The 12166-nt window shown below is 37.3% G+C and overlaps 2 protein-coding genes and 1 long non-coding RNA gene across 6 annotated transcripts in view; all 3 read left to right on the top strand.

Moving 5' to 3' along the window:
- Positions 1-5822, top strand: part of LOC107619460 — an 8947-nt gene extending 3125 nt beyond the window's left edge. Inside the window, exons 4-6 of one of the 4 annotated variants that reach the window (XR_002354417.1) lie at positions 1098-1189; positions 5334-5551; positions 5643-5764. Coding sequence is in view for 2 of the 4 variants with exons in the window: in XM_021112219.1 (XP_020967878.1) it covers positions 5334-5551; positions 5643-5807 (383 nt within the window). In the remaining 2 variants the exon portion in view is untranslated. Of the gene's footprint in view, positions 1-1097; positions 1330-5333; positions 5552-5642 lie in introns of those variants that run through there. The other 3 variants (XR_002354418.1, XM_021112219.1, XM_021112220.1) reach the window with 3 other exon arrangements.
- Positions 3993-5127, top strand: LOC110267086. The gene is made up of 2 exons (XM_021112221.1): positions 3993-4083; positions 4180-5127. Exon 2 carries the CDS (start codon positions 4488-4490, stop codon positions 5028-5030), a length of 543 nt encoding a protein of 180 aa, XP_020967880.1. The 5' UTR covers positions 3993-4083; positions 4180-4487; the 3' UTR covers positions 5031-5127.
- On the top strand, positions 7880-10347 carry LOC107619462. The gene is made up of 5 exons (XR_001615645.2): positions 7880-8107; positions 9569-9711; positions 9803-10017; positions 10103-10195; positions 10295-10347. It is a non-coding gene; the product is annotated as an uncharacterized LOC107619462 (long non-coding RNA).

The raw sequence follows: 12166 nt of genomic DNA, 5'->3' as shown, positions 1-12166 counted from the left end.
ATATATATATATATATATATATATATATATGAGAGTGAGAATGAAGTCGTATGAATCACGCATACATGTTAATTATTAGAGTTGTCATTTAACTCAAAATAATTATTTTTCTCATATGCATTGAGAATGTCTCTGCATCAGCCCCCACCTTATTTACTTAGTTACACTTTTAACTTTCCATTCCTTAATTAATTGATTAAATATATACATAGAGTGTGTTCTATGGAGAGTGAAGCTGTGTTGTTTGTTTTTTTTCACTGCCATTATTAGAACAAGTCTCTGACGTTGGTCTCTCTCCCTTGTGCTATGTTTGATTGCTATTAGTACAGTTTTCTTACTCTATATGAATACACTTACAAATCAGAACACTTGTACTCTGAGAGACGTACTTTTTGGTCCTGTATATGGGGGTAGCATTTTCATATACCTTTTTCTTTTAAAGCTTAGTGCAAAGCATCTCAGTTTATCAACAGATAAAATAATATGTTGCAGAGCACTAATTATCCAATATCCGAAACAATATTAAAGCTTTGTAATTGAATGTTCGTTTTATTTATTTAATTTATCTACTTGTGGTTTATTTGCCAGCATTGTGTTGACTGAAAAGAAATATAGCCTTGGCTTATGATATCTGGATTGTTGTCTTCAACGTATATATAGCCCTTTGTCACTGCATGAGAGAGTTATATACGAATTATATAAGTATTAATATATGTAGTTGTCATTTTGTGTTAGTTTGCTTTATCAAGAACCTTTTGTCATCCTTGCAAAGATCTTCATCATCAACATAAACATGCCGGCATACTTTGCTAAAGAATCTTGGGAGTAAATGTTTAGCTTTATCTCCAAAACATTTTTTGTTAAATAAATTTTTTATTAATTTTTTCCTAAAATGAACTTTTTTTTTTCAAGTGATCTTTTTAATCAAATCTATCTTTCAAAGAATTTAAATTGAACATAACAGAGAAAATTATATCCGGCTATTCTCTTATTATTATATAGCTTTAACCCGCAATTCTTTATGATTTAGTTTCTTATTAATTATTACATAAATCTAACTTTTACCCCTATTGTTTTTTTTTCCCTCATTTTTTAAGGTTTTTCCTTCTTTGTCTTTTCATTTTTTGGACTTCGGATCAGCAATTCTTTCTACCAGTAATTTTTTAGAAAGCACAGATTTTGACAATGAGTAAGCAACCTCCCCAATACCTTTCTACATAGTTCTGCTTGCAATATACTGTCTAGTTTACTGTGTATGGTACTCTCCCATATCATAATTGTGACAAACTATTACTGGTTTTCTTGACACACACCCCATTTTTTCCTCTTTTTTTTAGTTTAATGTAATTTTTTACTATTCATTTAGTTGTTTGTGCTATTTCATTTATTTAGACATTGACAAGAGCTGGATTACAAAGCCACGAGGTAGTGTAGAGTATAAGGATGGTTTGAATAGATTTCTTGACTTCGCATTTGCCAATTCATCATCCGATGGGATGATACATTGTCCATGCCCTTTATGTGGGTTTCGATTTTTCCAAATTAGAGAGGACGCCTACGATCATCTTCTGATGCCCCCTAACTATACTTTCTGGTTACATCACGGTGAGAGGATAGTAGACGAGAGACCCGACGGTAGGGAAGAACTAGAACCCACTGTAAATTCAAGAGATCAAATTCGTGACTTGGTCCACGACGCATTCAACCTGACGGGACTGCACAGTGACGATGAAGACTCGATGAATAAGCATGTCGGAGACGTTGCGGAGGGGCTGCCGTTCATATCTGACAAACCTAGCTGCGAGGCTCGTGCCCTTCACGACTTGCTGGAGGATGGTGAGCAGGAATTGTATCCGGGATGCTCAAAATTCTCGAAGTTGTCTTTCTTGGTGAGGCTCTACCATATCAAGTGCATGTGCAGAGTGAGTGACAAGGCTTTCAGTTTGATTCTAGAGCTACTGGGAGATGCCTTTGAGCATGCAGTGATTCCGAAGACGTTGCACGATGCCAAGAGGATCATAAGGAAGCTCGGTATTGAGTATAAGAAGATAGATGCATGTCCAAATGACTGCATGCTGTATCAGGGCTCCGATCAAGACATGTCTAGGTGCAAACAGTGTGGAGCATCCAGGTGGAAGTAAAAGACCCAGAAGAATTCCTTAGTAAGGATCAACGCCGTTATCAAAAAGAATGGAAAGCCTCTGTCGGCGAAGATTCTCCGCTACTTTCCTCTGATTCCACGGTTGCAGCGATTATTCATGTCTAGCAAGACATCAGTGGACATGTTGTGGCACAAGAGAGGAACCAATTCTGACGGTTCCTTGAGGCATCCCAGGGACGGCGAGGCCTGGAAAGCATTTGACAGGAGATATACTGATTTTTCTGGCGACCCGCGCAATGTTCGCTTAGCCCTGGGTAGTGATGGCTTCCATCCTTATGGAAACCTCAGTTCAAAGTACTCAATATGGCCAGTTATTCTTATTCCGTACAACCTACCCCCATGGATTTGTATGAAACAAACCAACTTTATTCTCTCCATGATTATTCCCGGTCCAAAAATGTCTGGCAATGACATAGATGTCTACTTACAGCCACTGATCGATGAGTTGAAGCAGTTGTGGGCCGGTGTTGATACGTACGATGCCAGTGAGAAGAAAATATTCAAGATGCATGCTGCGTTGATGTGGACCATCAGCGATTTTCCTGGATTGGGCAATTTATCTGGCTGGAATACGTACGGCGGGAGAGTTTGCCCCACGTGCAATCTGGACATCGAGACTAGGCGACTCATCTTCAGTCAGAAATGGTGTTTCATGGGTCATCTTCGCTTCTTGAATCACGATCACAGATATAGGCAGGACCGGATTAGATTTTATGGAAAGGTAGATGATAGATCCCCACCTGTCAAATTCACTGGCAGGGATATCTTGAGACAGTTGGAGGGTGTGCCAGTCTCACACGGTAAGGTGCAAGCGGTGGGCAGTAAAAGAAGGCGCGTACAGCAGACCGGGGTACAAGACGAGTCTTCCTGAAAAAAGAGGAGTATATTCTTTGATCTCCCATACTGGGAGAACAACGAATTACGCCACAATCTTGATGTGATGCACATAGAGAAGAATGTGTGTGACAACATTGTGTTCACCATGTTGAACGAGAGTGGTAAATCCAAAGACCACCTAAAAGCTCGAAAAGATCTCCAGTTGATGGGAATCAGGCATGATATGTGGCCACTTGAAGGTGGAAAGTATCCCTCTGCAGTCTTTACCATGTCAAATCCACAGAAGGAGGTATTTCTTAGGACTATCAAGAATGTGGTCTTTCCAGACGGGTACTCTAGCAACATCTCTCGATGTGTTGATTTAAAACAGCGCAAGTTATCGGGATTGAAGAGTCATGACTGTCATATTCTAATGGAACATCTCTTGCCAATTGCGTCAAGGCACGTATTGCCCACCCAAGTGTCCGCTGTCTTGGCTCAGTTATCAGCCTTTTTTCGACTACTACGCAGCAAATGCATAGATCCTCGTCAACTACCTCTCCTTCAGGATCATGTGGTCCATACTCTATGCCACATGGAGATGATATTTCCACCTTCCTTTTTCACAGTCATGGTTCATCTAACGGTGCATTTGGTCGAGGAGGCACGCCTTGGTGGCCCAGTGCATTACCGGTGGATGTACCCAATTGAGAGGTAGAAATCTATCTAAGCTTTCTCGATCTATTTTTTTAGGATAGCTGTCACCTATAATTTTATGTGTTATGTTCTCGAAGGTACCTATGTCGTCTCAAGCAGTACGTGCGTAAGAGGGCACAACCGGAGGGATCTATTGCAGAGGGCTACTTGTCAGAAGAGATTCTGACGTTCTGTTCAAGATATCTAGATAACGTCGAGACTAGGATCAACCGACCGATGCGGGTTGACGATCGGCCGAGCGATGCCCTGCCCAGTGAGGCTGCCAGCATGTTCCCAGAAGTTGGAAAGGCGGTCGGGGTTGCTTCATTTTTTACTTTGACCCCCACTGAAATCCTTCAAGCACATCGTCATGTACTGGTCAATTGCATTGCCGTAGAGAAATTCTTAGAGTAAGTATCGAGATCGAGTTCTAAAATTATGCAGCAAGCCAATATAGCTTTAACAATTGACCATAAAATTGAACATCTTTTTGGAACTATGCATAGTGAGTACAGAGCCATCACAAAGAGAAAAATGCGAAGCAAAACAAGGTCCCAGTCTCTTATAGATAGTGTGGTGCACAAAGAATTCCCCAACTAGTTTAGGCATCAGGTAATCCTTAATATCATAGGATTCCACTTTCCATATTGATGCTTTCTTGCCTCTAATGGTTCAGTTCTAGGTCCCATTTGGAAGCACCAGTCATTCGAACGAGTTGTAATGGCTTGCCTGTGGACCCCTTGCTCAGGCCAGACGCTATCAAGCTTACAACGTCAATGGATTTAAATTTAGAACCATCTCGAGGGAGGAAGGGATGAAAACACAAAATAGTGGGATTTATGTCACTTCGGATACTAGGAGTTATGCAAGCAAACAGGATGTCAATGTTGCCGTCGGCGGTGTATCGTACTACGGGAGATTAGTAGACATCATCGAGCTAAATTACAGTGGTCAGTTCAACGTAGTCTTGTTCAAGTGTCTCTGGGAAGACACCACGTCGGGCAGAGGCATGCGACAAGACGAGTTGGGTCATACCTGTGTCAATTTTATCAATCCGATTCACACCGGTGATCGAGAAGACGATGAGCCGTACATCCTAGCATCTGAGGCGCGTCTTGTGTTCTATGTGGAGGATGAGGTGGACAACGGATGGAGTGTAGTAGTCCATGTGATGCCTAGAGATTTGTTTGACATAGGCGAAAATTATGAACATTGTGAGGTCGACTTTCACCCCCAAATCTGTATGACGAGCTTGACTGAATTTGATGTCGAAGGCTTGCGGTTGACAAGAGATGAGGTTTTAGAGGAATCCTACGATGACGTGGGTGATGATTGTGATGAGGCCTCCGATTCCTAATATACATTTCTCCATGATGGATGTAGCTCATATTCACGGGATTTTATGCATATATACTACTGTCATGATTCACCTAGGAGAGATAGTTGAATGTATTCTAGTCATCTCATTATCAGAAAATATATCTCGATTGAGTTATTTTTTGTTATTTAAAACTTATCCCCTCATATAAATCTCTATTATTTGACTGGGTTATGATATAATTGGTCTTTTTTTTCTAACTGTTGCCTCTCATATAAGATTTCCTCCAATCATATTTTTTAATTGTCCCTATACGTTCTATCTATCTCCGTTGCCTATCAGGGAAATTGGAGAGCCGATACTTCTATCCCATTACCAGAAGCCGTTGGTTCGCAGAGAAGATGATAGAGGTGTCTCCATTCTCTTCGTTGGACCACGCAACATCCTTTGCAAGGCAGTTGTGGTTCAATCAGTCGCGTATACAGTCATGGCTGGATGCCTTTTCTGGACAAAGTCACCTCTATCGAGCCATTCGTGATGCGCCAGCTTCTCTGATGAGGGTTTGTTTGCTGATCCCCAATTAATTAGTATGTGTTTCCTTGTCATATTCTTTGTTGAAACCCATTTCAGGCGATTATGTTAAATTTATAGGAATTGCTATTTTGGGACCGAAAGTACCGGGCTAAATTTGGGTTTGAGTTTATAACAAGTACGGAATTGTGGTTCACACAGAAAATACTTGACGAGGTGAAGGTAATACTTCCTATTTTACCTTTCGATTTATCTAATTTATACCACATCTCTCTATCTATGTAGCTAATTTCCTAAATTGCGCTGTTTTGGTAAAATTAAAGAAGCCGAGTCACCATTGAGGATGGATATATAATTGTATTTTTTAGATCAGAGTAAACTCTATTTTCCCTTGCTATAAGAAATTTAGTTGCTTTAAGTTGTATGCTAGTATCTACCACATACAAATATGTGCGGGTTTAAAATTTACTCAAATTTAATTGCTTGTATTGGCATGATGTGAGCTGGCTCAAGAAAGCACCCAATTATTCTGTATGGCCAGTGATTTCCTAATTCACTCAGAAATGTAAAAGATTTCTAACATATCCCTACAAATTTGGCTACACCCATTTGCCACCTGCAATATTTGTAATTCTTTATGGAGTTTAGGTGCACAATTCACTACAAAGAGCCACTTGCAAGTTGGAACTTGTAAAAATGAGATTTGGGTAAGCCGAGACCAAGTTGGAACCTATAAGACTTGTGAGAGAGTTTACGGTGAATTTTGAATAAGATCAGAATTATCGGTTGATGCCAGTGATAAGAATTATGGGCAAGATCTTGTTGTCCTTATTATCTTTTTGATTGATAATTGGTCTCTGTGTGCTTTACTTTATTTTTGCTTCTTATTTATAGTATTGATAATTAATATTTTGTACAGACACACTATGAAAATGCTCTGCTCGTTGAGCTGGATATTGCATCACGTGAGGAATTCAAGCTCATGGAACATGGCCTTGAACGACTATGGGACAGTAAGAAATACATGATATATGCAATGGTAATATAATAGGATTATATGTCACACTCTAATGTATCAATTGTTCCTCTATGTTTGGATATGATGCTGGACTCTCAGGGTTATCTCGTGCAAAGATCCAAGAAGCATCCGAAGAACCAGGAGAGGTGGTTCCAGATTCGATGGAGAAAGAGGACGTTGTCTCCTCCGATGGGTCTGATGAGGCTATTTCTGCCAGTCGAAATGGTTCCATGCTATCCTATGACCTTAATAAAACACCAAAAGATAATGAATATCCTTACAGTGGAATGTCTCCTGGTAAGAAGAATGCATGGCACTTGGCTATGTGGGCAACAAATTACTTGGATCCTTGAGAACATTGCTTTAGTTTATTTATTTGAATTTCAGTTGAAGTTATTCGGGAAAGCCGAATCTTGTTGATTGATTTTGTCGTAACTTTATAACTTCTCAGATTGTTATTAGAGATTGTTCTTGTTGGGCAGTTTATCATGGTTGAGAACTTAGGGAATGTGATATTTAGGCAAGAACGGTTCATTTATTTTGTTACTTTTTGAAAGTGAATATGTAATGAGTTGGATTTATCACTGTTCCGTGCCACAGTGAAGGCCCTCTTGCCTCTATTAAATATAAATTTCATTCGCTGGTGTTTATAATCCTATGCAAGTTTGTGCTATTTCATTCACCCAACTAGTGAGAAGATTAAAATGACTTGTAATACCACAAATCACATGTTTTCCCGATGCCTACTACTATTTTTATCCTTACATTATACATGAATCAACTACCTAATGAATATGTTATGTTATATTACACTTACATATATTAGGTCTCTAGGAATTTATTTCTCAAGAGATTTTTCTCCTACCTACTCCTGCTTTTATCATTCATCCACCTCATAATGCTTTTAATTTTTTATGTGGAGTAATAATTAAACCTCACTCTTTACTATCTTAAACTGTAGAGCATCCCAAAATTGTTGTTTATTCCCAAGATATTACTCTATTAATCACATTCTATCTTTTAAGATGAAGGAAAAACTTAAGAGTAGAGAAGTTAAAACATATTTGAGAAAAAACCAAGAAAAGTGTCTTGTTAATATATTTTATTTATCCATCTTCCAAAGAAATGCTAAGAGAAAATTAGCTAGTCTTTCACATGTTTTAGAAATTTTTATTATGACTAATCCCTATACTGTTCTATTTAATTATTAATATTATTATTATTATTATTATTTTAAAATTTAGGATATCAACCCACCTATTATTGATTTTGCTTTAAAATGCTATATTAGGAATTTGGGTTTTCACAAATAAAGGGAGCCGCGAAATTAAAATTGAAACCCTTTTATGAAATATCCCAGCTCCACTATAAGTTACTCTGCTTCTCATTCCTTATTCCCCAGCCCTAACTTCGAAAACTTTGAATGAAGGAACCCCTCCCCAATAGAAGCTCGCACAACTCGCGCTCCCAACGAGGGATCCTCAGCTTGCGCCGGACCTGGGTCTCCAGCCACTCCCGGTCGCTCAGGTCTCTCCACCAGTCTTCACAGCTTCCGATTGAGATCAAGGTTGGGCCATCTTAAAGTTTGAACTTATATTCCTTTGGGATTTGGTTATTTTTGCATTGCTTTCATTCTGAGTTAGTTATGAAATGCTATTTGGCTTGCCTTACCCCATGAGATTTTTATGGAGAGTAGGAACTCATTCAGTTGTCACTATCTTTATATTCAAAATCTTTGAATTTGTTAGCATCTACCTTAACGTTGATCACAATGCTATTGTCGTTCAAGGCACATTCCCTAAAATTTTCGTGAGAGACCCAAACTATTCTGACTTGAAGTTTCATACTGAATTTGTGGAAACTTATATTGTAATGGGAAGCTTTAACTGCCTATAATTTTAAATAACTAATTAAAGGAACTTGAACTATGGTATTTTATTGCTTGAAACAATTGAAACTGATGATGAGTTCTCTTGGGCAGTAATGACTAACATAAACCCTGACAAAAGGCTTGAAATCATGCTAATTATTAGCTTGATTTGATCACTGTTTCTTCTTATATGGCATTGTATCTTTTCTCTTTTTTTTTTGAACAAGGATAACATGGTTTTATAGAGAGTTAAAAGCAAAGTAGTTCAAACATAGGTCAAAGCTTGATTGTTTAGTTTATTTATTATACATTTAATTATTTTCTTATGGGAGATTTGATTATTTTAGTAATTAATTATTTAATTAAAAAATTATAAGATATGATTATTGATTTAGTTATTTATTCATTTTTTGGGAATTATATTTTTTGAGTGTATAATTATTCGATGGTGATTATAAAATAAGACACCTTTTTGGCCCCATATACTCGTTGCAATGATTATAGCTAACACTCTAGGACATGCATGAAAATAATCAATGGAAGGATCTAATTAAATTGGGATAGGTCATGAGTAATTTATATGTTTTTCATTGTTCAAATCTGTACCTAAAATATGACATTAATATATATAGCCATTTGGTTTGTATTTTGATATATGCGTGGTGTATTTTTAATGTTGTTGTCTACCTAAGATTTAATGGTTCAGTCATATCTACCTATAGGCTCTTCATCGTATATATTTTAAATACTCCTCTTGTGTATTTGGTACTTATTCGTGGAAATCATTTAGTCACTAGTTTTCTTAATTAAATATATTAAATTATTTAGTCACTTAGCCAGAAACAGTGTTCATGTGATATTTGAAACTAAAAGCTATATATGAAACATAGCAATTAATTTGGAATTGCCCTTTGCAATTGCTATAATCTTGAATGTACGTGGTACTTTTTCTGTTGAAATGGTTGGCAGTATCATAGAGTTCTGGGCAGAACTTATAGTCTCACATGTATGTAATCTCATATATGTATCTAAACTTGTGTTTTCTATATAGATTAGTCAATGAATTATATTTTAATTTTGGTTGTAACAAATTTATCAAAACAGAATGATATGTGCTTTGACTCTTCTTGATTTTAATTTGTTATTTGGTTGAAACAGGCGCCCTTTATCTTCTAAGATGGCCAGAAAAGGTCGTTTCACGAAAAAATCGAAAATAGGACCAGGATGTCAGCAACCACAAACGGCTCCGCCTCCGGCCTCTGCTACCCACCGCGATGACTCTGAAATACTCCCAGACAGTGGTGATAGTGTCCCTCCAATTTATGTCCCCTTTGAAATAAATCTGCTTTATTTTTACAACTCTTGACATACTGTTGTTTGTTATCTGTATAGCATATTTTCCACATTGATGAAGATAGCGAAGGAACCATCAAAAAAATATTTTGAAAGCTATGGGAAAGTCCTGGAAGGAGACAAGGCTGAGGTTGTATAATGCTTATTTCGAGCCAACGTTCACGACTGAACAAAATATTGAGAACCGTCCACCGGAAATAGATCGAGAGCATTGGAGATGGTACCTTGACTATCGCGCCAAACCCGAGACGAAGGTAAACTACTATATTACAAATTATTGTTGCGTTGAGTATTTTTAAATCATCTTATAATCTCCCGTTTTCTCTGCTGGACCAATAGAAGAAGTGCAAGAAAAATGCGAAGAATCGATCAAAACAACAGTATACCCACACTGGCGGTTCGAAGAGCTTTGCACGGCGTTTGGAAGAAGAGGTACTTTACTTTTTTTGTTCACTCTTCGGACTATTTCTGTGACTTAAGGTTGCCTTGATTGTGTGGAAAATGGTAATAGCACAAAATTTGTTGATACAGTCGGAAGAACAAGGGAGAATAGTCGGTAGAGGAGAGTTATGGATAAAGGTGCACAAAAAAAAAGGACGGCTCCTATATGAATGATGAAGCAAGAGCAATCGGTGTAAGTACTACTACTTATAATTGATCGATAAACTTATGACCTCAAATAGGGCAATAGTCTACTTTTCTATGCTATATTGTTTTTGCTCCTGTTTGATGAATGGTAATATCAAATATTTTTTTCAATTATAATATAATTTTTTTATGATTACATGATATTTATTAATATTATTTTTGAATAAATGCACATAGAATATAATAGAAATTTATGTGTTTTCAAGCTCTAGATGTAAATTATAATTTTAATTAACTGATTTAATTATCACTGTTCGCATAAAAACTCATACTTTTTTGAAATATATTTTCCTTAAGATAACATAAGTTTAGTATTTGTTAAATGTATGATAAAAATGTGTTATGCATATTTAACTAGGAAAATTATACTTAATGAGATCATTATGATACAATAATTGAAATAATTATTTTAGACATTTAGTGAGAGCTCGGTTGGGGGTGCGGTGAACCCGTCAGCTTGCATGGCAAAGTTGCATGGTTAATTAGTAGTTTGCGACGTCATCACCGGGCAGTTTGCAATGAAGAAAGAACCTTAATTCCATTCTTACACCGAAGGAAAAATCGACTACAATCTATTAAAATAAACTACATGCATCGTACGGCATTATTGCACGTAACACTTGACAAATATTGAAGCCTAACTGAACATGTAATATTATTGTCCCCAAAACATGTGCACGGATGTTGATTCGTATGATACACCATATATTAATTCCTGCGCAATAAATATAGGCCACATCTAGAAATTTGGTTCATAGGGATATGCTATTTTTCATGGGAAGCCACTTCAAAGCGAGAATGAGCAAAACAGTAAATAACGCTAATAATTATGTTTGAAATTAGAATATATAACCGTCTAGGTGTGGATACAATATCTGGGGTTGGTGACACATATTTTGAACACAAGGTAGTTATATTATTGTCACTAATGTATACGAAAATAAGGTTTAGGACGCCAAATACGGGGTTTAGACTAAGATTTAAATTTGCAGTAGATGTTATTAGTTATATTTAGATTCGGAGGGTAAAAAATTAAACAGCAAATATATTTTACCACAGCATAGTTAACACTTTTGTTATGATATTCGTAGAAACGTGTTTTAGATACGACTATGGAGACCAGAACCGTATGAGACTGGGAAAAGATATACTCCTGTGTAAGTCACTGCAACTAGGTTTTTTAACATAGTTGGTAATATCAGCCGGACATAATCACTTAAGATCATTATTATAATTTGTAACAGGCAATGTCGAGGTTACACAACGAAAACATGTGACATTCTAAACATACACTAGACATTAAAATAAAAGAGATACATAGATTGGAGTAATCGGGAAAAACCGTTTGCTTGCCTTGCATAGGTTGACGTTAGACACATTGGTAGAGCGGAAACCTTGCAAGTCGCCGTGACCTTCCTGAATGTGAAATTTGCCGCGTCATGCAACAGTGACAAGGATCCTAGTAGTCAGAGTCTTATGTGGTTGATGAATTTTTTTTCCAATTTCAGCCAATCCCATGCATGGATTCGGTTATGAAGATATAGGAGGGGGAGCTTGTTTTTTGCAATGCGAGGGGGGTGTAGCTCTTGGCATGTTGGGTATTCCATGCGCACTTGGCATCACGGAAGCATGTATAGGTTGTGACTTGTTAGGGAGGCAACCCTGATTTCCTTTGCAATGAAGTTGATGTGTGTAATCACAGTCTGGGTCGTACCTGACTAGGCTGGTTGATTTTTTCCAATAACCCCGTGAACC

Source organism: Arachis ipaensis, chromosome B09, assembly GCF_000816755.2.
Source record: "Arachis ipaensis cultivar K30076 chromosome B09, Araip1.1, whole genome shotgun sequence".
NCBI classification, from domain to species: Eukaryota; Viridiplantae; Streptophyta; class Magnoliopsida; order Fabales; family Fabaceae; genus Arachis; species Arachis ipaensis.
This window is presented reverse-complemented; position numbering and strand designations above follow the sequence as displayed.